The sequence below is a fragment of the Neopelma chrysocephalum genome, unplaced genomic scaffold, assembly GCF_003984885.1.
Source record: "Neopelma chrysocephalum unplaced genomic scaffold, ASM398488v2 Primary Assembly neopelma1_65c, whole genome shotgun sequence".
In the NCBI taxonomy this organism is placed as follows: Eukaryota; Metazoa; Chordata; class Aves; order Passeriformes; family Pipridae; genus Neopelma; species Neopelma chrysocephalum.
In genome coordinates this window covers 151,152-178,741 of record NW_020897724.1, presented here as the reverse complement: position 1 = coordinate 178,741, position 27,590 = coordinate 151,152, and the positions used below count along the sequence as shown (strand labels likewise).

At 43.3% G+C, this 27,590-nt stretch overlaps 1 protein-coding gene across 2 annotated transcripts in view; it reads left to right on the top strand.

Annotated features, from left to right (window-relative positions):
* The window catches only part of XYLT1 (xylosyltransferase 1), a 175,106-nt gene extending 165,859 nt beyond the window's left edge, over positions 1 to 9,247 (top strand). For both annotated transcript variants that reach the window (XM_027684261.1, XM_027684262.1), the window contains exons 10-11: positions 897 to 1,230; positions 8,786 to 9,247. In XM_027684261.1, coding sequence (XP_027540062.1) covers positions 897 to 1,230; positions 8,786 to 9,108 — 657 coding nt within the window. In that variant the 3' untranslated portion in view covers positions 9,109 to 9,247. The remainder of the gene's footprint in view (positions 1 to 896; positions 1,231 to 8,785) is intronic.
* Positions 9,248 to 27,590: the final 18,343 nt, after the last annotated feature.

The following is a 27,590-nucleotide window of genomic DNA, read 5'->3' as shown; positions in this document are numbered from 1 at the left end:
TGGATCTCTAGAGGCCACTTGAGAGAATCATGTGGTTTCTGTACAGGGAACAAATCAACTCTTCAGTCATCTACACTGTCTGGAGATTAAGGCAAAAGAAGACCTGAAGGACTATGAGGGGTTTAATGGCAATAGCTTGTAAGTTTGTGTCATCCTGTGGGTTATGGGTGAACCACTGAAATTCATATAAAGAGCACTGAAATATGAAAGCTGCCAGGAAAAAGAAAAGTCCATTAAATATTTACACTAGATTGTGAATCAGCTGGTTTACTGTTCCTTAGTGAATAAATAAAAAACAATGTCACTGTTATGACATTGTAAAAGAGATTACAAGAAATAACTTCCCACATCAGGCAGGCAGGGAGTGCAGGGAGACAGCATCTCATGGATGGATTGTAGTAAAGGACCTGATGTGACTTGTCCTAAAGTCAGGAGCAAAAGCTTCTTTCCTGGTCTTAGCAGTAGCTGGTTAGCTCTCTACTGCAGGTTCCATTTCTCAGATGTGTAATACATTTTCATGACCCAGAAGATGATGGGTCAATTTTTTTTTCTATGCATAGCCTGTGTTCAGTCACTAGGCTTGGTCCCTTACTGACTGCTTCTGTGGAAGGAAGAGGGAGCTGCTATAGCCTGTTATGTCACTCTTAAGGTAAAGAAAAGCTTTTTATCAATCAAAAGTGGACCAAAAAAGCAAGCCTTGCATTCGAGGTTATCTCACAATTTGTGTACACACTGTACACAACATCTTAGGTCATGTGGCTGTCAGCTTTTATATGTATGTATAATTCATGTCATTAGAGAAATGTGATTTGTGTCTCTTGAGAGCCCTTATTTGACACAAGGGTCTGAGATGCTTACAGAGATGATGCCAGCAGCAGTGTGTTCTTCCATTTCAGATTGGCACCGAATGGGACGCCAAGGAAAGGCTTTTCCGGAATTTTGGAGGACTCCTCGGGCCAACAGATGAACCAGTTGGCATGCAGAAATGGGGAAAAGGCCCCAATGTCACTGTGACTGTCATCTGGGTGGATCCTATTAATGTAATTGCAGCAACATATGATATTCTTATTGAATCCAGTGCCGAGTTTACTCACTACAAACCACCTCTGAATTTGCCCCTGCGACCCGGTGTCTGGACTATAAAAATTCTGCACCACTGGGTACAGGTAGCTGAAACCAAATTCCTTGTTACTCCTCTCACCTTCTCCAATCAGCAGCCTATCAAACAAGGTAAGTTTTATTATTTGCTATAGGAATAATACAGTTATTGGGTCTGTACTCACTGTAAATGCTGCTGTTAGAAATGAAGTAGCACTCTATTGGAAAAGGATATAAGAAAGGAATTTTATAGATACTAAATCAGAAGAAACTTCTGCACTAAGACAAGTAGAAGTGTCTATATCCAGTCTGTAAAACACAGCCACTTTGAACAAAAGACTATTTATATCTTTAAAATATGCACAGTTCAGAATCCAGAGAACTTCAGACTCTCAGTAATCTAACAGCTATTGTAAAAGCCATCATTTAGAAACAGAAAGAAAACTTGGCCTTTCTGTGCTGCTTTTCATTCACATTTGCTCTTACAGAGTTACAGACATTTAAAGTGTTTTCATGACAAAGTCTGTGTGTTTAACAATGAAAGCATTAACACACAAAATGCTGAATTAGGCAAAATTACCTTAGGCCAGAACTCACCTGGCATATTGTCAGGTCCAGGCATTCTCTCTTGCCTGATACCTGCTCAGTATGTGCCAAGCAGTTGTTACAGAAATATCTATGGATACAGTCCTGGGATCAGACCCACACTGACAAGTTTTAGAAAAACCTTTTTTCTTCCCTGCCAGAGCAGCCCTGAGCCATCCAAATCCAGAGGTCGTTTTGGGGCTGCCAGTGTCTGCAGGCTCCAGCAGGAGTTTGCATGGCACAGGCATCATCTGAGTGCCAGGGTCTGCAGCCAGTGCCCAGGACACTGCTGGGAGAAGAGGGAATGTTTTACAGCCACACCTGTTTTCTTATTCAGTAAGATCAAAACAAGCATGTTGCTCTGAATATCTTTACCATTCTTCTTAACGTGCACAAGTGCTTCCATCTGCCCAGTATTAATATTCATAACTTTAGACATCTTAAATTTGCTGGATACATGAATGATCCTATTAAGTTTTCAGAAGTTCTTCTTTCTGACAAGGCAGCAAATAAACTGAGTCAGGCATTTACCTTCCAGCATAACGTGCTGCTTCTGTAATGCAAACACCAACAGACAACTGCTGAGAGCTAATGCAGCCCTTATCTCACTCAACAGGAGCTTGATTCCACACAGTTCCCAGCAGAAGAGCAAACTTACTGATTTCTGCTTCTAGCATTTGGTGGCATCGTTTCTTAAGCAGAAACTAAACCACCTCCAACCTGCTCTTGTTATTACCTAATAGGCAGTGATAAATTGTGAACAAACACCATGTGCAGAAGGAATACATTTTTAAAGTTTGAGGCAACCTGCTTCTAAACACAGCTGTTACTGACTTGTCTCCTGGAAATTAATGAATTCCATGTTCTTTGGTAATTTAACTTCTAAGGCATAAATTGGACGGAAAACATGGCATGTAGCAAGTAACCTTGCTACTTTTGCCTATGATGTGAGAGCCCCATGGGCAAGTAAATGTGTCTCAGCCACTATGCCCACACTTCATGGTATAAAGGCAAAACTCCCTTTGGTCCAAACTCTGAGTCTGGAATAATTCCACTGAAGTGATGTAGTGATTCTGTATTGCCCATTGATACACTGGGAGAAGATCTGGCTCGTATTTTTTGTTGAAGAGCCTTGTTCATTCATATGGTAACTAGAATCTGCTACAGGAATGAAATATAAAGCTTGGGAACAATATTGTCTAGGAAAAAAGTCTCAGGAATGATTTGCTACTGATGATCTGATGTATAATCTCTAGATGACTGAGGCATGGAGGTAGAGAAGAAAATTAATTACAGGGGCAGGTAGTGACAACTCCACTGTAGTTAGAATTGTATTTACAATGCAAATTCCTGTTTGGTTTTTAAGGCTTTCTGTCTCAAACACTACTGTGCTCTGTGCAGGCAATTGTCATTTAGCTTTGATTTCCAGCTTTTGTCAGTTTGTCACCACTTTATTATTTAAATACATTTTTCTCTGCCAAGTAAAGGCATTTTGAGAGTATGACAGAAGAATTAGAACTCCTAAAAGAACGATTTCTGTTACTGTAAACAATGAAAAAGCTGCCAGAAATCTTCTAAAACGAAGGAATAGTATTCTTGTCTTAACATTTAAAATAAAACATACATCAGACTTAGCCAGGAGTTGTCAGCAGAGGAGGGGAATATGTTTTAACAGAGATTTTAAAATTTTATTCTTCCAACCATCCTCCTTCACCACTAGCAACCACCCCCACCCTCTGCCCCCTGGAAGAAAAAAGCCCTTGTCAGAAAGATTGCCCTGGAAAGCAATTTGCTACTCCAGAAGCTTTTTGAATGACTGATAGTTTTTATACCTCTTTGCATGTAATTTCCTCAATAATGATTGGGGCCCCTCTGTCTCATACACTCCAGATGTAGAAACTGGAGCCCATGTACATAAAAATCTGTCCATGATCTTGTGTGCAAATTGCTGGTGTCATTCTGAAAAGCATTTGCACAAATCTGGCAGCAGCCACTAAAATCTTATATCTTGAGAACAAGGACACAACAACAATCCCTGTATTTCCTAAATCAGTGCTCATCTACACATCACTTCAGCCCAGAGCACAACAAGGGAAAGTTACTTTTGGTTTCCCAGCATCATGAAGGGAAACACTTGCTCTTCTTTTGAATAACCAAAGTGAAACATGTTTGTTCCTGTATTGTGACTCTCAAAATTCATTATTGCAACTCAAAATAAAAAAATAATCAAGGGACAGCTGCCAGCAAAGATGTTTTGTTTAGCAGTTTATAAAGGCAGCATATGCCACTAGTTTATTCATTTTTCTATTTCTGTTTATTTATTAATTGTGGCCTAAATTCTGTGCATGCAAGTAAAACCACAAAAGGAAATCAGGAGCATGTGTTTTCTTTGATACTGTGTCCAAATGAGCATAACTGATAGAATGTAAATTGTTTTAAAAGCACAGATTCATTGACCTTTTCAAAACATGGATCTGAAGGAGATCAGATCTTACACGGAATTACTGAGAATGCTGTTTGGGGTATTTCTGCTGTAAATGAGGCTCCCAAAGCTATTTCAGTGGGAAATCTATAATCTAATGTTATTTATTCTTTCTTGCTCCTCCTCCCCCTCCAGTCATCCAAATCTGTGTCTATTTTCTCTACTCTGAGTTGTGTCACTGATCAGCTCTGCCTTCAGCAGATCCTCTGGCTCAGGAACGCCTTCAAGTATTGAAGTTGGAGGAAGTTAAAAAAAAAAGGAAATTAAGTGAATTTGTGAGATAAATCATTTGGAGATATCAGGTTCACTCACTCCACCAGAGTCCCCTTCCCTCTATGTCCTGCACAGACAGAGTCCAGTTTATTCTTCTAAAAAATGATTTTGAGTTTCTCACCATATGGTCGAGTGTGTTAAAGCCAAGTACTCCGTGCTTGTTGTAAGGACACGGGAGGGCTGCCAAGGACCAGCAGGATGCTTTAGGAGTAATTGTGCCAAGACTGAGAGGGAATGGGCATGGAGGAGACAAAACAGGGAGCAGATCAGTAGAAGATCACTAGCAGTGATGACAGACAGGAGTGGGGGACTCTTGCTGTCTGCTTTAGGCAGTCTGAATTTAAGCACAGTTTGCAAACTCGAGGCCAGATGTCCAGGTCCCCTGCATAGGGACTGCAGAGGCAGAGCCAAACAACAGGTATAATTCAGAGCATTTAGCCAGCAGTTCACAGACTATAATCCAAGCTACCCAGCAGATTTCAAGTCCTAATACAACAGCAAATTCAGCAGAGATTGGCTCTGCATCCCCATCATTCCACTTTTCCCCCTTCCCTGCTCTACAAAGGCCATGTAAAAGTCATGCCAAGTGTGATCTTACATGTCTCCTGGGGGCACAGGGAGGGGCAGAGAAAAAGGCAAAGCAATTTCATTTTTAAATTGGAGTTTATATTCATGGTAAAGTTTCCACAGCGCTCTCCCAGCTGGAGCGCCGATAATGAGTTGTCATACATTTAATGGATAGTGCCTGCTCCATTAAAGCCAAATAGGTTATGGTGAGCCAGGGGGCAGGTTCACTTCCGAGGCAGAAAAAGCCCCAAAACCTCAAGAGGATAGTAAACTCTGGATTGAAAATAAATAAATAAATGAATACATAAATCCCTTCTTCCTTCAAGCAAGGAGGGCAGTGAAGAAGAGCAACCTCCTTTTTTGCCTGAAGAGAGACCTTTCCTGCTCAGTTCCCAGCTTGATGGCATGTCCTGGACGTGGAGCTGCTGATCTCTGCTGCTCCCAGGGAGCCTGAAACACCAGTGCCTCGTCCCTGAGCCCCCAAACTGCAGCCAGCCCTTTCAAAGCCTGACAGCATTAGCAGACACAGGGGATGCACACAGGCACCTCAACGGCCTTTTAACCTAATCCATATTTATAGATCATCTCAATTAGTATATACTGGGAAACCTTTGTTTTGCCCTTGGTTGTTTGCAGTGGCTCAATCAATTCTAATTGCATCTATACGGATTATAAAGTGGGTGGCAACTTGTGTCAGAACTGCTGTGATTTCTTTAAATTAACCAGAGGTAACATGACATGTTCTTGATAAATGCAGTAATAGCAGCAGGCAGGCGCATGACTGCAGAAGAGCAGACATGCCCTGGAATCATCATTCCGAGAAAAACCCTGAAGATGGGGATTTGCTTCGAAATTTAGTTCAGATCCAGCCGACAAGGAGTCGATTAGCTCCACAATGAGCAAATGCAGCACTGTCTTGTTTGCTGCAAGAGAAAACAAACAAAATGTCAATAAAAAATTACCTCTTTGCCAGAGGGTCTCAGCACAATCCAAGTAAAGAAATAAAGCTGTACATTCTGTGTTGCTTTAAAAAACCCACAGGTCTAGCACCCTAATGTGTACCAAGGTAACCACATTTTTCATTCCTTAGCCCACTCTCTGTCTGAACTCATTTGCTTTTTCTGCAAAATGAATAACAAACCCACACAAAAATTCTGAAATCCCAGCCTGTGCGGCTGGCTATGGTTTAGTTCAAAGAAGTTATACCAAGAAAAGTCAGTTGAGAAATGTGCCCTCCCAGAGTGAAGAGCAAATAAAAATGGGGGACAAAAATAACCACGTTTTTTAAAGCTATATTTTAGTCAGTGGAATATATTTTGCATTGATGCATATCCTCCTGAAGTCAAAGGGCTGCCTGGATGTGCTTGCTGGCAAAAAAGTCTGGCTTAATGTCTGAAGTTCAGCTAATTTTGAATTGTTTGCTCTAACCATACAGATTTAAATGTCTAAATGCACCTCTCATAGAGGCAAGCCTTATGTTCTTCATTATTTTTTCCCGAGCTCTTGCTCGTGACACTTGACTGAAGTGTCAGTGCATTAACAGCACACCCAGTGGCTCCAGCTTCCTTTTTACAGCATTTCAGGGCTTGGGAGCCACACTGTCCCTCTCCTGTACCAGCCCAGTAAGTTACAGAGTCATGGTTCTGTCCCTGTTGTTTTTCCTTTAATGCACAGAGGAACAGAACAGAGGGTTCTGGGTCGAATCCTCATCATTTCCTGTTGATGACTGTATGTAACTCTGCACTCAGGTTGCTGTTACCCAGCTTTTCCTTTCTAGGACGTGCTGACACCTAACCTGGGGTGACATTCTGCTGTGGGGCCAGACAATCCCCTACCAGTACCAGGTCGGGGTTCATCAGAGCACATTTCACTGTGGGCAGTGGAAGCCCTAAACACAATGTGTGCTGCACTGCCAAGCACTGGGTCCTAGGGTTTCTTTAGTTTTTTTCCTTCCAGTGCTGATAATCCACCAAGTCCTGAGGCCTGGGACAAGTGCAAGGCTGAGCCAGACAGAAGAGCAAGTTCCATTTCATCCTGTTTCATGTCTGAATAAAGATCTCTCTTGTTCCATGCACTAAACACATGCACAACAGGCTTTGATTCAATGAGCTCGATGAATTGCCTGTTTCAATCAGATGATCCTGCTAGTAATGCCAACTCTTATTTATTTGGGGATTTTTCCTCAGAATGTTCCTATTTAATTAATATGTTGACAAACAGTCTTCCATATTTAATTGCTTCCAAAGAAGGAAATTTAATCATGTATACTTGTTCTGTTTCTTAAACTGCAGTGCCCTGGCAGAACATGCTCCTGACACATGTGTGTGGAATTAATTCATTTTGACTAGAGGTTATTGTGGATATCTGCCTTTTAAAATAAAAAGAGGAGGTTAGATGGACACAGGAACAGTTAAGTGATGTATAATGGCGATGTGGATGTGCTGAACAAGTTTAATTGGGGATTTGCAGTAATGGAATTGCACGGTATTTGACATTAAAGACTTTGCAAATGTAACAGCAAAGCTCCAATTAAACGTCCCTTTTTCCCTCTGAATAAATATACAGATTTATTGCCAGCACCTGAGATACTGTCCTCTGCGTGGAAGAAAGGACTCAGTGTCAGGCTGCAGTGCAAGCAGCAAGGACATGTGGAAGGAATTGTAGCCGTGAATATGTAATTCCTGGCCTCTGACGCTCGCTGTGCACGGTGGCTTTCCTCGCCTGGAGCGCCCTGAATGGGCCCATTTTCTGTTCTAGACAGTGTGTCTGTTGGCAGAGCTAAACATATCCTCTGTGCTGCCAGAGCGAGGATGCTGGGGAAGGCAGCTGAGAACAGAAAGAAATGCTTGGAAATTTGCTCCCAAGAGAAACTTGGTGAACATTTTTGGAGGATCTCATTCTGATTTTATGATCAGCACCTCGGTGCACTCACAGACCTTCAGAAGTCAGACAACTTTAGACACAGGCAGCCTGACCCACAGTGTCCAGTTCAGGTCTTTGAGAGCATTGTCACAGCCTGACATTTTTTTTTACTGCAATATTGCAGATTTGGGGTATTGTACTGCATTTTGCTGAGACAGAAGGCTTACTGTAAGGACAGCAACCACAATGCAAAGAAAAGTATCATTAGGGAATGGTTGTGATCTACTGTTCAGCCCAGGTGCTTGAAATATAATTGTCATGAGAGAATTCTTTCCCAGGGAGATTGGAGCTCTTCCAGGTATGATACTGGGGCTACACGGATTTCATTATGGTTCTGGTCTGTCCAAGGCCATGGTGTTGCCAGGAATGGCAGATAGAGCTAAGAAATGCTGTGACTTTTCCACAACTGATCAAGGTTCATCTGTTTAGGGGAGAAAAAAAACACAAAACAGTCTGAGATCTTGGCTCTTCCTCCTAGACAATTCAATGATAGCACTTGAAGGCCTGACAGGGGTTGGCAGCCTTTCACACCAAGCATCCTTGAACTGTTTCCTCATTTCGAAGTGCAGCCATGGTGGGTGTTCTACAGCTCTGAGGATGCTGGTTGTACATGTTGATGAAAAGGGCGATGCTGCTTTCAGGCTCAGAGCTTCCCCCTGCTAAGGCAGTGCTTTCAGGGTGAGCAGCACTTACAGTGCTGAGCACAGCCAGTCATCCCTGGGACACAGCATGTCCTCAGTGCTGGGGAGATGAGCCACAGTGCACCACTAACCTCGGTCTTTTTGTTTGCTGTACCCTTAAATCCTTAATGTTGGGTTTTTTATGTGCTAACTTTTGGGTTTATTTCTGCATTTCCAGAGGAAGCCATGAAGTATCACAGCGGGCCTCCAAAGAACGCGTACATGGAGCAGAGCTTCCAGGGCTTGAACCCCGTCCTGAACATCCCCATCAGCGCCGCCCGCGTGGACCAGGCCAAGAGGAACGCGGGGCTCGTGGGCGCCCGGCTGGAGGCCTGGGTGGACTCTCTGGTGGGCAGCGTCTGGTCAGCTGTGGACATCTGCAGCGTCGGCCCCACCGCCTGCCCGGTCATGCAGGGCTGTGCCCAGACAGCCTGGAGCTCCCTGAGCCCGGACCCCAAATCTGAGCTGGGCCCCGTCAAACCCGACGGCCGCCTGAGGTAGCATCCGGTGCGCCCTGCTCCGGCATAGGGTTTTAAAAGGGAATTTAACCTTGCTTCTGTGTGGATCTCGCACCAGATTTCAGAAACCTAAGGGAATGTTACATTTTTTTTTGTTACCTATTGCAATATATAATTCACTTTAAAAAAAAAATTAAAAAAAAAAAAAGAATTTCAGACAAGGCCTTTGGCACTGCCCTCTCCATCAGCTCTGTTGGGAGCAGCTTCACGTGTCCCACAGCCTGTGCTGTCCCTTGGGGACCCGGCCGTACCACGTGCTGCTGCACCCACTGTCTTGTGGGTTTGGAAACAGTAGTGCCAAGCCATGGAGATGGCAGTGAAGGAGCAGCTGCTAAAAGTGTTTTTTAAAAATAAATTTGTCTGTACCTCTGCTATTTCATAGGCTTTCATTATTTTGCTACCATGAATAAATCACAGCAAAATTCCCAGAGGTCGGTTACTGCAGGCTGGAGCCTGTATGGCCACATGACCTCACAGAACGTGAAATAATTACGGTACACCACCCCTCTGCTTTGTAATAACACAAAGTAATTCTGGACTCAGCTGATATCTGTTACCCTAGTTAGAAAAAACAAGCAAAAGCAGAAACTTTCAGAGATTTTTTAGACTAATTTCACTAACAACTCTAAATGAAATCAGTGTTTTGCTATATTAGTCTTTTATGTCTCATGCAGTTGGGTTCAGGGTCAGCGTAGTAAGAGTATTTATTAAAGAAAAAAGAAGTATTTTGAGTTTCAGCCTTTTTAAATCTGCAGGTATTTTCTGAGCCCACCAGTACCTGAGCATTTTCACAGACTGCCAGTGCACAGACTGCAGGTGTGCATGTGTAGGTTGGGGTGGGTTGTGATGTGTCTGCACACATCCTTTGCTGATTTTGCTCATGAACTGAGCTGAGTTTTTTCTCAGGCGATGGAGTTGCACGGAACCAGTGAAATGATCAAATTGGGACCTAAATCTGCAACAACAGGTTTCTTCCCTAATTTGAGTAGTGGCTAGTAAGTCTTAAACACTAATTCCCTCCCTTGGTCTCAGATCTCCATCTCTTTGTGAAGAAGGATCCTTCTAGGCTTGTGCAGGGCATCTGGAAGGCTGTGCAGGACGTGGGTCCCTGCCCAAAGCCAGGAGCTGAACAGAAAGGAGAGCAATGTCATGTTTCTCTGTGCTTTTACTTTATTCTGTCAGTCTACCCTTGCCTGTCTTCAAAATTCCTAGCAAGCTGCATCCTGTTTTAAATAGGCATGTTTTGCATCATTTTATCCTGCATTTTCTATAGTAGGAAAAAATTAATTTACGTTCCAAGAACTTTTTCAAATACAGGGTTTGTATGCAAATTCATCTCCAACTAATGCATTTTACCTTAGCAAAAACATGCACTTTGTTGTTGTTGCTGTGGTAATAATCTCTTATTAGCAACAGAGCCCAAAAAGGCCATTAGAAGCTATTGGGTAATTAGGAAAGAAGTCCTGTTGCTCTAACAGAGTAAAGTGTCTGCTCACCTTTCTGTGTGCATGGCTAACTTTCTGCTGAGAGTTAAGTGTGCACATCAGGAGGGAAACAGACCCTTAAATCATTCCACAATCAAATCTCACAGGAAGGTTGAATTCCCTTTTAAACAACAATTGCAGTATGACTGTAACACACAGATCCCAGTGACTTGTAGAATCTCTCTGTCATATTGGTTTAAAGCTACTTGCAGTTTGCTTTGGACTTGAAATTGTGGTGTCAGCTGTGCTGGCATTAAGGCAGAGCATTGAAATGTTTATCTGGCACAAGAATGGATGCATAGAAGGAACAATTTAGGTATTTATTATTTATGTTTTAGTCAATGACTAATTAGTAGGTGCTGCCTTTGCAGCTTGAAGATTATGTTATTTTACTAACTGAAGCTGCCTTTATTAAGAAAAGGCCTTCCTCCCCTCACACCTCCCTTTCTTTTTTTGTCTTGATTTTGACATCATGAGCCGTAGTTTTAGGGAAGTTTGTAGCAATGAGAACTGATTGAAATATTTCAGTCAAGATAATGCTCTAGCTTTTCAACCAGCTCTAGAGGCAAGCGTGTTTGAAACCAGGGTTGCCAACAGGTTTATGTAATAGAATCACAGTGTTATTTCCTATTCAGTAGAGGTTTTTAACAGTGCTTGTTTTTAATCTAACATTCCTTTGTGAAGTTCATATTTTCTGGGGACCTCCAATCCTCACTGTGAAATCCAGGGCTTTAGTCACACTGATGCGATGGCAACTGCACGGTCCAAGCCCTGCAGGTTAAATGAAGAACGTTCATATTTAGGGCACACAATAAAATCCATTAACAAGCCCAGGCAGTGCTTGTTCTCAATAAGGCTACTGGGGTAGTCACAAAATCTTCAGTCTGTCTTGCACATAAGGATATGTGTAGGGGTGCACCCACGCGCATGCACGCAGATAACTTCAGTTTTTAAATTTGATACTTATTTTTATTCTTAAGCAGGAACGTTTTCAAGTGCTTTGTTGGTAAGTTTTCATTACTAACTAGACCAAGCAGAAGATGACAACGTCTTCTGTGGTTAGGAAAAATAAATCTGCCATTTTTATCGTTTAAAATATAAGGTGCAAATTATTTTGTTTTAGTACAAAGAAAAGGGAAAGAAAATAAATGGTTGCTGATATATCCATTTGCATTATATGCTAGGTTTAAAATATCTCAAAGCAAAATTTATATTAGTTTATTTTCTGAAAGGAAAAAAGCATCTACACAGTGAAGTTTTGTAGCAAGCTGGCAATCCAGTGCTGCTGTTAAAACATGGCATGCAGAGCTGAAGGGGCTGACCCTGCAGTCCTTTCTCAGGCAAAACTTCCACAGAGTGCTAATGCTGAGTGAGGGCTTCAGAGTCAAGTCCAGCATACATAATAGGTGTGACAGTATGCTAGGGTTAAATTGCTGTCTCTGAACTCATGAAAGGATAAGCTGCCATTTTTGGCAAATCTTCTGGGGCAGTGTAAAATTCTGGACCTAAATAACCACCTCTACTCTAGCTATTAATGTGCAGACATGGATCCATAAGTTACAAAGTCCTGTAGTTGTGAATGAAAACCATGTAAAGCCAGACTCTGCATCAGGGATCAGCGGCAGCACTGCTGAGACCAATGTCCTGCTCAGTGGTTTTTCTGGCTTGAAACGGCAGCACTGGGAACCCATGATGAACATTGTCAAATGTCAGAAGAGAATAACTTCACAGATCTTACATTTGGTGAAAAGGAGAATTCAGAGCAGGGACCCACAGTTTGTATAAAAAAAGGCAAGTTATCCATCTTCATCTGAATGTGCAGGTGTTATTTTCCAATCACACTGGCCAGTCCTGGCTGAATGGGATTCCAGCTGAAAGCCAGGTTTGATCAAAATTCCTTTCAATTGGAGAGGGTTGTATTTCCATAGGCACACGTTTGTCCTCTGTGTGTAATGCTTTCCTTGTTTAAATTCCCTGCCCATTCTGCACGACAGCCATGTAACACTCCTGTGATCAATCTGTATTACACAGAAAGGGAATGTGGCAAAATGCAGAACATCTACATATGTGATTTAATGAATTATGTCCAAAGTCAGTCTTAGCATTATGCAAACCTGTTTATATGGTAATGTTAAACCCTGAGGCTAAACGAAACAGCTCAAATGACAGTTTATTTTCAGATTTGTCCAATTCTTTCTTTGATGACATTTGGACATTGAGTAGTAATATTTGCATTTTCATTTCCTGATATTCAAGGGGGGTTTTTTTTAGAATTGAAATTATGTCTTCATTTTTTTGTGCTCTTGGCAAGCAGAGAATTCTAACAATTCCTTCATGATAGCAAGTGTTATACAAGAAAGTCCCTCTGTATCTCTGTTGTTAAGCCTTCGTTATTGCTAAGCCTAGAGATACAGGAATGTGCATTCGTGTATTACAAATTGACTTTCCTGGGTATTGGCTTCAGTGCACAATGCCTGTACAGTTGTTTAACAGCGTATTAACAGCTGCAGCACCTTCAGAAGGACCAACTAATGGGCATTCACTTTCTCTCCATCTCCTGTAGCACTAATTGCAATGCTAATGAAGCCTTCATCACTCTTAGCTACGATTACAGTGAGCAGAGTTGTGAAGTCAGTGAATCAGAGCTGGGATAGTCTAAACGTGACCAAAGGGAGAGATGAAGGGTAAAGAAGATGCTGAAACTTAGCAAAAGTTTGACACAATTGTGCTGCAACAAAACTTTGAACAAACTGGGCTCCTTCTGCACAGCAAGGCTGAGAACCACTGATACCCTGAGATCTCAGCTTTGACTTTCCAGATAAAAAGAAAACAAGATCCAGATCTTTCTTGTGACCAGGCAATGAGGACCAGCTTTCTGTTGATTTCTCTCATTCTCTTTCATCCCAGCTGTCAGAGAACTGCCAGCTTGCCGCTGGCTATCACGCCCTCCTTGCTGTCTTCCCAGATCCCAAAGCTTCAGGAGTTGGCCACGTGAAATCTTGGCCAACTCCACGACTTTCCACTGAACAGGAAGTTTTATACTTGTGTGAGCCAAATCCCTTCGGCTTCTTAGAAAACCCTTACTGCAGACCAGAAAAGCTGGCTTTTCAGAGCAGCCTTCAGTCCGTTCAGTACTCGCACACAGGAAGGCCAGCAGTTACCTTTACCTGATTTTCAGGCATGGGTATCTGATATATGTAATAGGAGACGGTTATTTCAGGAACAGAGTAAGACTGACCTGGTAGGAAGTGGCTGGTGGCATTTCCCACTGGCCTTTGCTTCATCCTGGTGAAAAGATAATGATCCACATGTGTTTATTTCTACCATTCAAGACCTCCAATAGAGTCTTAAGGATTTTTAGAACATTACCTGAAGCCCATATTAAATGGCAATTGAAAACATCATGTAAAAAAGCCTTTCCAAACCAAACCCTCAGACTTCTGCCAAGACAGCTCCGGGGGTGACACTAGGTAGGGAGCAATGCAGCGTTGGAGGGGACAGTGCACTGCCCTTCCAGGGGCCAGCAGGAGTTCCTGAAAGCAGGAATACCTGCTGCAAAGCCCTGCTGAGGGCAGCTGCAGGCACAGAGGAGCCAAAAAAAATGTGAATTAGGGTTAAGGGCAGCAAGGAAGAATTTGTAGGGCAACACCTATTTCCCTGCAGACTCTTCAAGAGCGAGCAAACACTCTGATTTTTAATTCCCTTCGAAGGTGTACTGAAGGGGAGATTGGCCTTCAAAACCTTCACCACCACCATCATAGTAAGGGAAAGAAGAATCAGGCTGAGAGCATTTAAAATTGAGGCAACAAAATCTTACAGCCCATGTTACCCAGGACCACGGTGGCAGCATTAGGGTGTCTCAGTTAAGTGGTGTTGGCACCAGTTAATCCTCACAATGTGACACTGCAGGTACCATGTTGATTCTGTTCCTTTCTACTGACAGTGGTGTGTTCATCACTCTGCTCTTTGCTTCTGCCTTGGTTACCTTCTTTTGCTCATGGGTGCTATCACAGCTGCTACCTCACTGTGTCTGCAAACACGTTTACCTGAGAACAACAAAAAAAGGTACCAGAAATCTCCTTGAACTGAATGTACAATCTATGCAAAATTCTCTTTCTACTTTGTTAAAACCTAGAAGTATTACTTGTAACCTTGCCAAATAAACAGCAAGATACTGTACAGGTGCCTCTGATAACAGAGTGACAATTCTAGGCGCGGTTCATTGCGCTGCATTTGTATATTGTAATGACTCAGCTTGTCTTTGGTTCTGTTGTAATTAACACCCTCGACTGAGAAGACAGCACTCTTGCTAGGGGAGCACCTTCAGTTTGCTGGGAATATTCCGGAGGAGGATGTCTATGGCATTTCATTTTATTTTCCTGCTTAGATCCAAAAAAAAGGCACAGACCTGCTGGCCAAAACTAGGATGTTGTTTCAGCTTTTCCGTGGGTGAATCCTATCGGCTTTGGATCGCTCGGTGTCTGTTCCCATTGTGGCATCCAGTGTGTTGCCCCTTAAAGAAAGCCTTACTTTCATCCTTTCTAAATGTGGCCTTAAACTGTGTTAGGAACTTCGGTGTTGTCTGTGTCTTGCTCACTTTCTCTGTTTGTTGTGGAATGAATAAAAGGCACCTTGAGATTTCTATTACAGCTCAGTTGTGTTGCTGTCAGCTTACACTTCACAAATACAATAGAAATTGCTTACAAATGCAGTCTTTAAAGGAAGAAAACGACCTTCCCTTTGGGCAAAAGGAAGGCTCAGACGTTCATATATACCTTAGGAAATTATGAGCTCTGTCTTTTGCAACTCACTGTAGATAAGGAAGGGTGGTTTAATTACCTCCGAAGAACAAACTTAATAACTTTTAATTTATCTTCAGACTACAACAGGACAGACTGCTCTCAGATGCACAAGACAAATTGTGCAGTAATTTCACTCATTTTAACACAATGTAGTAACATTCCTCTCAGATTTGTTCTGGTAGCTGGGAGAAGAAATATCCTCTTAATGGTATGGTCTTAAAACCTGAAGAATGTCACCACATGGGCCAGATTTGGAGTGGTGGTTGGGAATCTGACAGTACACTTAGATCATAGTGGAGTCTGGTTGTATCATCTGAGTCATAAATGCAGTTCCAAAAATCTGGCTTTTGGAGCTTCATCCAAAGGTTGTCAAAGTCAGCAGAAACCAATGACTTCTCCTAAGGTTGGTGTATGTTGGGTTTCTTTAATACTTTTCTCCATGAGAACTGTCGTCTTTCAGTAGCACCAATATTCCCGGCAGGCTGCAGGGCTTTTAGGAATCCCAAATCCTATCCTGTTTTGGTATTCAGATGCAGATACAACCCAAAGGCAACTGCAAAGGGTTTACATGGAAAACAAGATTTGTGGAACAAAAACAATTAATTCAATGTAATGAAATTATTTTTCTGACTTTGTCCTTTTGGTTCTGTTTTGGGTTGATTGGATTTTTCTATTCCCTAACATAGTCCATAATAAGTTATTTCTATTCTGTCATTTTCAAAGACTGGTGGTAATATAGTTTTAAGAAATAACTATTTTGTTATAGATCATAATATGCATAAAATTGTACAGAAATATTTTGTAATCTATTGAATAAGAAAAAAGAAAACCATGTATATACAGGAAAGTTTAAAAAAAAATTGGAAATTCAAATGGAACACACTGAAAGATGTAGATATTTTGCTATTTATTTAAAGGAGTATTTTATGAGATATTGAAATGTCTTAAATTGACCAGTAATCAAAGTTCAAAGTCAGAATGCTTTTCTTGTAGTAGAATGTGATTTTCAGCAATTATTGCACTACCCGTTTTTGCACCCTTTTGTCTTTCATTTAGCAGAAACAATGTGCCTTAGCTGTATTCTTTGTCAATGGGAGTTTGGTTGTTTGTCCGACAAAGCACATTTTTTTGCAGAAAAAGAAATGGATGTATGAAATACTGTATTATACCAAAAACACTGCAGTGTATATAAATGCTTTCTGTCATACTGTGTTTTCAGATGCAGAGTTTTAAAATAAAAAAAATTTTAAAAAGGCTGTCTTCAGGAGCACATGTACACCTTGTGTTATTTTCAACTCCACCAGTGTGTGTCTTATTTGAAAGAACTTTGCTGCTTGGTAATTTTTAGGAGGACACATGGGCCCAAGCACTTCCAACCTGTGATTCCAGGGCTGCTGTCCACTCAGTCATTTCTCAGGCTCCATTTCCCAGCCATAGCAATTACAGGGGAAGCATCCATGGATGCCTTTTGGAAATCAGGTCCGTTGGTCAGAGGATGGCTCACAGGCAGGCAGAGCTGCAGCCTGACCTGGGGTGCTGCCTCCAGTGCAGGGTTGGAAGGTGGTTGAACTTCACAGGGCTCCCAGCACTGCCTGCACTGTGGCATCCAGAGACACATCTGAGCTTTTTCAGCCAAGTTTTCCTTGTTTTCAAACCCAGATGTCTGTTTTTTAGCCAGTGTCCCTGCCTTTCCTAGTGATGTCAAGGAATGGTAGGCAGAGGGTCAGAAGGGATTAACAAGGAGCTTGACTGAAGTCTCATCGCTCAAGGCCATCAGCTGTGAAAAGTGTTGGAGCAGTTTCTTCCATGGATCTCCAAAGGGCACATCATCCAAAGAGAAAGGACTCTGTCACGGGCTTAGAAATATCCAGCTGGATGCAGAAATATGAATTAATGTAAAGGCTGGCTGGTTCCAAGAGCAGCAAAATATGTGTCCTTTGCCTTAAGTGCAAGGATGAGCTCAGAAAGACACATTTCTTCATAGTACCCTGGTGGGTTATGGACCCAAACCAGCCACTGCCTAATGTTCACCCAGTACGAGCACTGAAATTTATTTTCATACCCATGGTCTCCACACAGAGCACAGATATCTTAGAGCTGCTTCTGTGGGTGTTATGGGGAAAAAGTTAAATTCTCCTAAAAGTGAGTGACTGGTATCTTTAGCACCATCCTCATAATGTGTTGCAGGTTTGTCTCCTAGCACAGCTTTTTGATGTGGGATGCTTGAAAAAAACTCCTTGACGACCTTCCAAAAGTCTTTGACACCACCAGGAGTCTGTGTGACTTTTCATGCACCCCCTAAGCCGTGCTGCAGGTTCTCTTGGCAGCCAGAACTGCTTTTGATCTTGTGTTTTCTTTTCACCTGCTGTTCAGGAATTCCACTTTTTTGGCACTTAGATGCAATGAGGTCTGTTTAAACAGAGGAGGGAACACAGCGCTAATATTTTAGTCTTGGCACAAAGAAAAGATTTTTTTGTGGAGGGGAGAAAGGAAGGGAAAAAAGAAAAAAGCGTGCTCTTGAAGGCTGGTTTTATTTATAGCTGGCATAAGAAGTATGCTGCTTTTGTGCTGGCTTATTCCTCATCCAGCTGCTAACAGTCATGGCATATTAAAAAAAAAATACACAACCTTTGTTTTAATTATGTCCAAATGTGTCACTTTAAAGAAAAAAGGAAAAAACCCCACAAAACATCAAGCCACCAGGTGTTCAAGTGTTTTGTTCGCTGCGTAGACTTCAGCAAGAATCTGCTCTCTGAGGCAACACACAGAAATCCTGATGCACCCTGGACCTGATGGTCTGAGCTGCCGACAGCCTCACGCTGGCAGGAGAGGCTGTGCCTCTCCATCTGCTGGAGACAGCATCATCACATCTTTGCATCTGCCATGCCTAAGATGAGGGGATTGTAATTAATATTTATAGAGCCTAGAACGTGGTTAATTCACAGCAATGACACAAAACCTAGTGCAGAGCAATCTGCCAATAGTTGCACAGTAAACCAAGGGGAACAGGAATGAGGTATTTAATTACCTTGACAATGGGGATTTCGTTTCAGTATGCAGATATTTGCCATTCCTTCATCCATTACTAAAGAATCTGTAGCCTATTTTCTAAAAAATCAGAAGCTATTTGTAATCTTAGACTTCACAAATGCAAACAGCTGTAAATCTTTGCTGTCTAATAATGATTAAAAAATGATTAAAAATGCGTGAGGTTCTACTGTAGTTTAAACCAGACACGGATGGCAATGTTTCATTCTTCTACGAAAGACGATCTTGGCTAATCTGGTGCCAAATTAGCACTTCAGCCAGGGTTTCCCCCTCACCTGTTTGCCCTGGGCTGGGAGCCCTGCCTGCACAGCCGAGGCACCAACTGCAAATCCCAACCACGGGAGGAAAGGCTGAACCTGGAGCTGGGGGACTCCGGGGGGACCAGGCTCAGACACCACGTGGCCTGAAGTAAATTGCCAAATACTGGTTTGTTCTGGGCAGCTCTCAATCAAAGCAGAGCCACGCCAGGTTCCTAATTTCATGGGCAAAGAGTTTCAGGTTAATTTATTAAGAGTATTAATACAATCCAAAAGTATGCTGCATTTTGCAGATTTAAGCCTCAATCTGCACCCTCTTCTGGGAAAGGTCAGATTGGACTTTTCACTTCAGCTAAAGTATGATGTCAATGTGCACATTCGCTGTGAACCATGGCTGCCCCATCCCATGGAACCGTGGGGATCCACAGCATTTGTGAATCTGGAAGTGAAGCTGTCTGCTCCAGCAGCATGACAGCAGATGCTGTGGCCCCTGCTGGGTCTCTGTCAGGCTGCTTGAATGGAAATGAAAAGACGTTTGAAAAGCGGCAGGAATATGACATGGATTTGGGTGCCTGTATTTTAAGGTTTAAAACAGACAGTTGTGCTTAATTAGGCAAAGTAAGTTATAAGATGTAAACCACTTTTTCCTTCTCACCCTGAAACATCCATTGTGATCTTCCAGGCTGGTTTCAGGCTGCCAATGGTCCCTTTTACTCTGAATTAACACCTCCACCAAAGCAGGCCCTGCAGCTCTCCAAAGCCTGTAAGTTATTCCAGAGCTGGTAGCATGGCTGCAATGGAGCAACCTCTTCCCAAGACATCTACTATTGCACAAGGTACAGCCTTCAAGCAGGAGCAGTATTTTACTCGTATAAATGGGTTAAAATAATTTACTCTTCTTAGTCTGCTTCTGTAATTGTTTTTTTTTTCTTCCTAACTAGGACTTGCATAATAATAAAAGAGATTTGACTAGAAACATAAAGTACATTTTAATGTGATTTAACTTATGCAAGTCTATCACTGGATACATATGGCAAGGAAATGAAAGTATGCTTATAACAGATTAATAGCCAAGATCAAATATTTCACTTTCTAATAGAGTCTGCCTATATGTGCTTTTAATTCTTTGCTAAATTTAAATTTAAAAGGGCTTTTTTGGTGCCTTGAAAGCGAGCCACTGCCTGCCACGTCATCCCCGATTTTCCATTACTGCTCACTGATGGTGTGCATTCATTAGCAGAGGACGGCTCCAGCCATGGCCTTCAGAGGAAGAAATTACTTTTTGCCTCCAGGAAAAAAGCAAAAGTGCTGTGAGGTACTTTCCAGGCAGCTTGGCCACAGCAGGACCAGCCAGGCCAGGACGGGCAGGCAGGTGTCCCTGGGGAGGGGACAGTGCAGGGGACCACTCTGGCCCACCACAGAGTGGGGATGGAGCTGTGCCTTGCCCACTGCAGAGACCTTACATCTCCCAGGCAGTTAATGCAACATCCAAATGCATTTAAAAGCATGAACTTCTTTCCAAAATTCCCTACTTGGAAGCTTTTCTCTCCAATTTAGTCTTTCTCTCCATACAGCCAACAAGTCCTGAACCCAAGGTCTGCTGGATTACCACCTCCTGTGCCCCTGGTCTCTGTCTTCGGGGTGCCAGCGCTTGCTGAGTCCAAGTTGCACCGCAGTCCCTTCCTTTCAAATGGGCAGGTAAATGCTGACTTAATTTGTTCATTCCTTTAATTAATTAACATAAATTGAATTGGTATCAATATAATAATGCATTAAGAATTAGCACAAGCTGTATACTTTTTTATTTAGCATGCATAAGCACGAGCGTGAACCAGTACCAAAGCTCTGCAGGCACTCAGTGAAATGACACGATTTGTACCAGCACACTCTTGATCCAGCCTCAAAAGCAAAAATTCCCTCTTTTACGGTTTTTCCCCCCCATTTGTCTGGCCTTGAAGATGTTACAGAACAAACCAGGAAATACCAACAGGAGACTAACACAGCAGTGACACTCCAGGTTTATTTTTAGCCCATCTCTCTGCCTGGTGCATCTCAGCTCATGCCCAATGTGCGTCACACAGAACTGAAGGAATTTGAAAGTGGCACTGCCATAAATGAACCCAGAATCCCCTCAAGTCCCCCTTTCTCATCCTTATTAATGGCAGGTGGAGACACTGCCTGTGCTGGGAAAGGGGCAGTGGGACTTGCTCTCTTCAATCCACAGAGGAGATGGGGCAGGGGGAGAACTCTTAAACCACCTGTGTTTGAAGTGCTGCCTGCCTCTCCTGCTCCCTGGGAAGTGATGATCAGTTCAATAAATTTAACAACATATTTACCCTTAAAACAGGGGCAACTGCAAAGCTGAGCCAGGCACTGATCCCGCTGCCAGGAGCTTTGCAGCCCACCAGCCCTTCCTAAACCACCTCTGCGCTGTCAAGACACTTGGCTTCTCAGTGTGTCTGGACTGATTAATTAAAAAAAAAAAAAAAGTAGGGCACAATGAGAAATAGTGAGGCAGCAATTTGATCTGCATCTGCACTTTAATTTCAGTGTGGGAACATCCCCATGCACACACGTGAAATGCATTTTAGAGACTCAGGGTTAATAGTTTTCGTTTTTGGGCTCCAGGGCAGGGCTGGCACTGCCGGTGGGAACCAGCAGCGTTCCCTTCCTGGGCTCCTGGTGCCCAGAGAGCCCAGGCACCGCCACGTGTGAGGCAGTGACCGCATTTGAAACTCCAAATTAGTCATGGCAAATAAATAGCTTCAGAACAAGAGCTGGCTGAGAACCATGGTTCACACTACAGCAATATTTTTAAGTCTTAAGAATTTCCTTTTCTCTCCTCCAGTCTGGATAAAAAGTGCCATTAACCCCAAATACTGCTGCCTGCAAACAAACAGTCTGGGGTTTTTTATTTGCCTAACATTTTGGCTTGATTTCCAACCACCCCTGACCTCCTCTTCTCCCTCTAATTCTTTTAGGATTTTTGATGGATTGAGTTGAACCAAGCACAAAAAGCATTATATATTCAAAATACATTGAAATAACCCTTGTTTTGTTGTGAAAAGAAGAGCTGAGTGTGGCCCCTTTCCATGTCCACAACTGCTGTACAGTTTGTGTCTTTTGACAGGTCCATCCACGTTTTCTAGTGCAGCTCCACAGAAATCCAAGCATTATCTAACAGCTCCCATGGAAAACCACCAATTATTGCCAAAAGCTCCCCGGGCAGCCCAGTGCTCTGCAGAAAGCCTGGCAGGGTGACGGCAGTGTGAGCATCCCACACACCCTGGAGCACGTGGGATCCCGCCTTGGATCCTGTGTCTGGATGGGGATGAACAAGTGTTTTGGATCAGCTTGGCGCTGTCGCAGCCAAGGGAAAGACAGGGAAGATTTATTCCCCTTGTGAGGGGAGGTGGGGGCACAGCCCCTGGGAAGTGAGTGGAAGACTTGGAGCACTTTGTCTCAGCTCACCCCTGCAATTTGCTGCTAAGAGGGCCCATGAAGTGCTGGCCATTACAACCCTGTGTGGTTATCCCACACCAGGCCTGCAGACAGGAGGATGCTGCACACACCAAACACGCCTGCGGCGTGCGCTGGGTGTGATAAGGGGATTTCTGCTGCCATCCAAAGCAGCTCTGTCTCCCACAGGGGGGAGAGTCTGTGTTGTCTCAGTTCTTCTGGTTTCACTTCCAAACAAGCTTAATATTAATTTTCAAGTGATTCATTGCCTGCTTTGCAAGTGGTTCTCCTCCCACAACCAGCAGCAGGACTAATTCAGATGAGTTACACTGCGAGTGTGTTTAAAGGAATTTTTTTTCTGATGTACTGGAAGAACCACAGTGCCATGGAGGAGATCCTGTCCATGCACAGAGCCAACAAAGGGCTCCAGACCAAGCCTTGAAGGTCTTCTAGAGTACTGAAAAAAATAAGAGGGGATGGGGGAAATATGAGTCATGGTTGCTTAAAGGCCAGTAAAGCCAGCTCAAGTGCACACTAGAAGCAGAGCATGGTCTGTAAGTCTGGGGGATTTTTGTTTTGATTTGGTTTCCTCTAATTCTTAGTATTTTTTCTCTGGAAGCTCAGTGGGAGAAGGTGATACAGGATGTAAGGGCACAGCTTTTGGTGGATGAGGGTTCAGACCCCTCTCGTGCAGGTGCTGTTAGCTGAGTGACTTTGAATGGCATGAAATTCTCTCTGTGACATTTCTGATCACATTAGGACAAACTCTTTTACTTACCTCAGCCCCACAGAATATTTCAGCAATGTGTAATTCCAAGGAATCCCATTTTCATCTGGATTTCATCAAAGTTGGGGCTGGAGTTACCCGAAGTCCTGGATTTTAATATATGCCTTTTAGCAGAACACCAGTCAACACTTTGATGAAAAAACTCCCTCCTGAGACAGGTTTCATCAGAAGCTTGGGTGTTTTGCTTACTATATGACTTTTTAACTACTGTGAAAAAAGCACAGCTGTGTGACAGCACTGTCATCTCCAAACCTAACTGGGAAATCAGTTGCAGCATCAGAATGTGTCAGAAGGGAAAGAAGCCTTTGCTGCCTGGGGACCCCAAGCTGTGCTCTCCTAAAGCCAGAGCCCAGAGTGGTGTCCCCATCCTGCACTGGGTTTGCTTCATATTAAAGGAAATCTGATGTAAAGCTCTTTTGTGCTCTAACTTTCCTATTCTGTCTTTTTGGAGCTGTTTTGTCACCCATCCATCACCCACAGCAAGAGTGATGAAATTTGTCCACCCACACAGCAGCACACCTGTCCCCACATGAAAGTTTCCAGGGAAGGCTCTTTCCTTCCCCCTCAGGTCTGATGTGTCACCAGTCACTGCAGCTGCACTCACTGGATGCTATTATTCAGACTGAATTATTTGCAAGTCCCTGAGGGACTAATCAATAACAGCAAAGTGATAAATATTAGCGTGTGCCCCATGTGCTGCCTCGGGGCTTGCCTGCTGCAGGAAGCTGAAGTGGTGAGAGGGACAGAGCTGGAGGGTGCTGGGGACACACACACACACATTCACATAAGAAAAGAAAGGTGCTGGAGTCTTTGAAATGGTGACAGTCCTTTGGGTGATGCTCGTGTCACATGAGAAAAACCCTCAGCAGATCTCTCTGATGTGGATACGATCAGAGGTACAGATCAGCAGATAAGGATGAAGGGTTCTGCTGTCCCAGGACAATTGCAGGTCATGTCCACAGCTTCCTGCTGCTGTTTCATTCCTAATGATTTTCGATGTTGCATTTATATGCCAACAAATGGGCAGTTTAAAAACATTTTGCAAATGCAAGCCTGTGTAGTAGTTCCCTCAGGTACTCCATGTACTTCAGCACTGCATTTCCCCACTGTCCCCAGAGGTGCCTGCAATCCTTTAGCTGGGCAAAAATGAAGCATTAGAAAACTAGTGTTACTTATGGAGAAGCTGAAAGGTGATGTGTGGGTTTAGGCAATGCTGTTTCTCCAGCTTTGCCCCATCCTTTCTCCTGTTCTTGCACTTTGAGCCTCATTTCTCTACTAACCCACCAGGAGCTTTACCAAGACCTTTGCTGCAAGGCCTGGCAGGTGCAAACCACATGGATGCCCCAAACCACCCTGTCCCTCCTCGCTGCTGGTGCTGGCTGAGCTGCAGCTCACACCCTGCTGGGAGTCCATCCATCTTCATTTCCTTGGAGTGTTACAACAGCCCTGCTACTTCTCCTGGTTGCAGCTTGTTACACAAATATTGAATATCCAATTAGGTTGCCCCAGCACATGCAGTGATTTTGGGTTTTTCTCCCGCTGGAGACACAATGGCTGTTGTTAACAGGGTGCAGCTGGCAAAGGAAAGAGCAGCTGCCCCTGCAGCTCCTCTCTTCAGCATTTTGCACTGGGAAGGGTGTCCTCCCGCACTTCCCAAGATATATTCATTGTGTTGGGCCTGACGGGAGGATGTGGCATAAAAATGACATCTAATGAGAAATAAATGACTGTTTTTTACAATTCTTATATTCGATTGATCGGCTCCTCGGGAGACTGCCATTGTGCAACCCCAGGTCCTATCAATGGCCCTAACAATGTTTGCATAAAAGCACCGGGTGGTTCCCAGCCTGATTGTTTGTGGTGAGGGAGGAAAACCCATTCCTCTGCAGTGAGTTCAGCAAGAAGGGCTGAGGGAGATGCTTGTGTCTGGCGTAAACTTGAGAAGGGGGGTGTTAGTGCCACAGTGCCCTGAGAGCAGAAAGGGAGGCTCATTGCTGGCCACACACCATCTGCACCTCAGCTGTGAGTGCTCGAGGTGCCAGGCTGGGGACACAGAGGGCTACGAGCCCTGGGGCGGGGTGGCCACAGGGCTGGGACATAGCAGGCAATAGCAAACACTTCCTGGCAGGAGGATGCTCCATCTCCAGGGCTTCATGCAGCAAAACAGAGACCTGTGAGCTTCCCCAAAACCTCATGGCAGATGGAGAAATAATTTTTGGGATCAGTCATTTTCCAGTCTCGTTCCCTGTCTGCCTGCATCATGCCCTGCCTGTTTGCATAAGGCACGAGAACTATTTTTAACAGGCAATTTGGTTTTATTAATGACAAGGAGATAAATAAACACCCTGAACTCTTTGGTTCCTGTGGAAATAGCTTTGATTCAAAATCTTTCCATTTAAGGACACAGTCAAACTAAAGTTCCCCAGAGAAGAATGACATTTTCTAAATTTTTTTCCCAGTCACCCCAGGGTTGGGTGCCTCTGGGAGTGGAGGAATACAGGAGATGGAGAACCAATCCTCCCCTTGGAGTCCTGCTCTGAACCAGAGCTCAGCCCTGCTCCATGTGCAGCCCAGGACTCCTTCAGATAGAATAGATCAGTCTTGGACTCCTTCAGATAGCACAAATCTTTTCTTTCCACTCTGTAATACCTATACAGTCTCAGGGGCTGAGAATAGCCCCTAAAGACCAGCAGTGCCACTAAGGCTCCCAGAAAAGCTTTTGGGGGCTGCTCAGAGCAGGGAAAAAAAAAGATTTTTTTTTTGAGCCAGTGGCTGTGGATGTTTTAGTCCCCTAGATCAAATCTCACTAAAGAGTTTCTGCTTCCACATCTAATTCTGCCAGCCTCCCTTACCCTCAGTACATTCTTTGTAGGCAGATATGTTTGTAGCAAAACATCACTGAATTCATATACCTAACGTTTTTCTTATTATAAAAATATGTTTGTTTGGAGGGCAGAGCAAAAATTAGTCTAATTTATACCATTTCTTTCAATTTTATATAAAAGGCATGGAAGAAATATATAAAGAAATACAATTTACATTCCTCAGTGAATCACAAGGCTTCCCCATCCAAAAGGACTTGGCTCAGCACCATTTTGTAAGGAGTTAACCAACATTTAAGGGCTCATTGTTTGAAAGCACTCCAAAAAACCCAACAACTTCCGTGGCTTGGTTTTCTCAAGTACTGCTTAACTGCACACTGCAGCGCCCAGCGCTGCCTCTCGCTCGCAGCGTGGGCAGCCACAAAGAGCTGTGGCTCTTCCAAGCTGTACTTATGGGGGAAATGAGACTTTCTTCCTGTAAACTATTGACACGAAGCAAATGAATCTGCTTTCCCCATGGCAAGGACTGGCTTCTCACCGGGACCAGCCACACTCCCTCTGAGATTCACCCCCGCCGAACGCTGAGCTTGAGCCGCGCTGAGGCAGCTGAGGGATGGACAGAGGCTGCCCCAGGGACCAGAGACTGGGCAGTGCTCATGGGCTCACACAGAACTTGCTGTTCAAGCCCAACACGTCCCCGCTTTTCAGTCTTGAGAATACTACGGGAACATTTTCTTTCTTCAGATAAAGCACAAGATAGCTTGGCTTTTAACCTTGCTGCTGGGTTTTAAAGTAAATTCTTTTGGAATCTAGTTCAGTGTCTGTTTTAAGAAGGATAAAAGACAACAACAACAACAACAACAACAAAAGACTAACTCAAACATCATTTTAATTTCAATCTGACAAAAAAAATAATCCTGTTTGATCCCAAATGGGAACTGCTGGCTGTTTATTTTCCCATTTCTTCTATCAGCCCCAGGTTAACTGACAGAAATATCTTATTATTCTCCATTTAACCATTAAACTGAAACATCAGTCTGATGTAGGTCCTAACAGGATCTAGATGTAAATATAGATGGAAATGTATCCCTCAATGTAAATAACTTAACACTGGATTTCTCACAGTGTGTTTCACTGCTGCCCACAGAAAGCAGGATCTTGCCTTTGTTTTTTGTCCACTCGACAGGATTTTGGAGGGGGAAACACCTCAGAGGGGCGTGAGATACTCACTGCCATGGCTTCCTCTGTATTTCTGGAGCAGAAATAGCTGACTGTAATATTTTGCTAATCTTTTTCCTCCTCAGATTGTTGACATCAGAGACAACAGAGATGAATTTGGTCCTCATTTGTTTCCAAGCACTACAGCTGCAGGCAGGGTCGCCCACACAATACCAAACCTCTTTGCTTGAGACATTCCCAAAGCTGAGATACAGCCTGAACGTTTGATCAACAATGCACTGTCCATCACTTTTCTCAAATAATCCCAGTTTACAAGCAAAAAGCTGACCCCTACCTCCTTATCCTTACTTCCTTAAATAACACCAGCTGTAATGCTTTAAGTATTTTATTTTCTTCTAGGTAACTGGAAATAAAGAGAGAGGGGGGGAAAATGTGACCAGAAGCACAACTTCTCAGGCATGAGAGCATGTCCTCCACTCCAGTGGGCTTAGGATCAAGGTCTATATACATCAGCAATTTATAACCTGATTTACTGGTGCTGTACAATTCTCTCCTCCTCATGATGGGGAAAGTATATATCCTTTACAATGCAATAATGGCCCTGTCTGATAAAGCAATAAATAATGA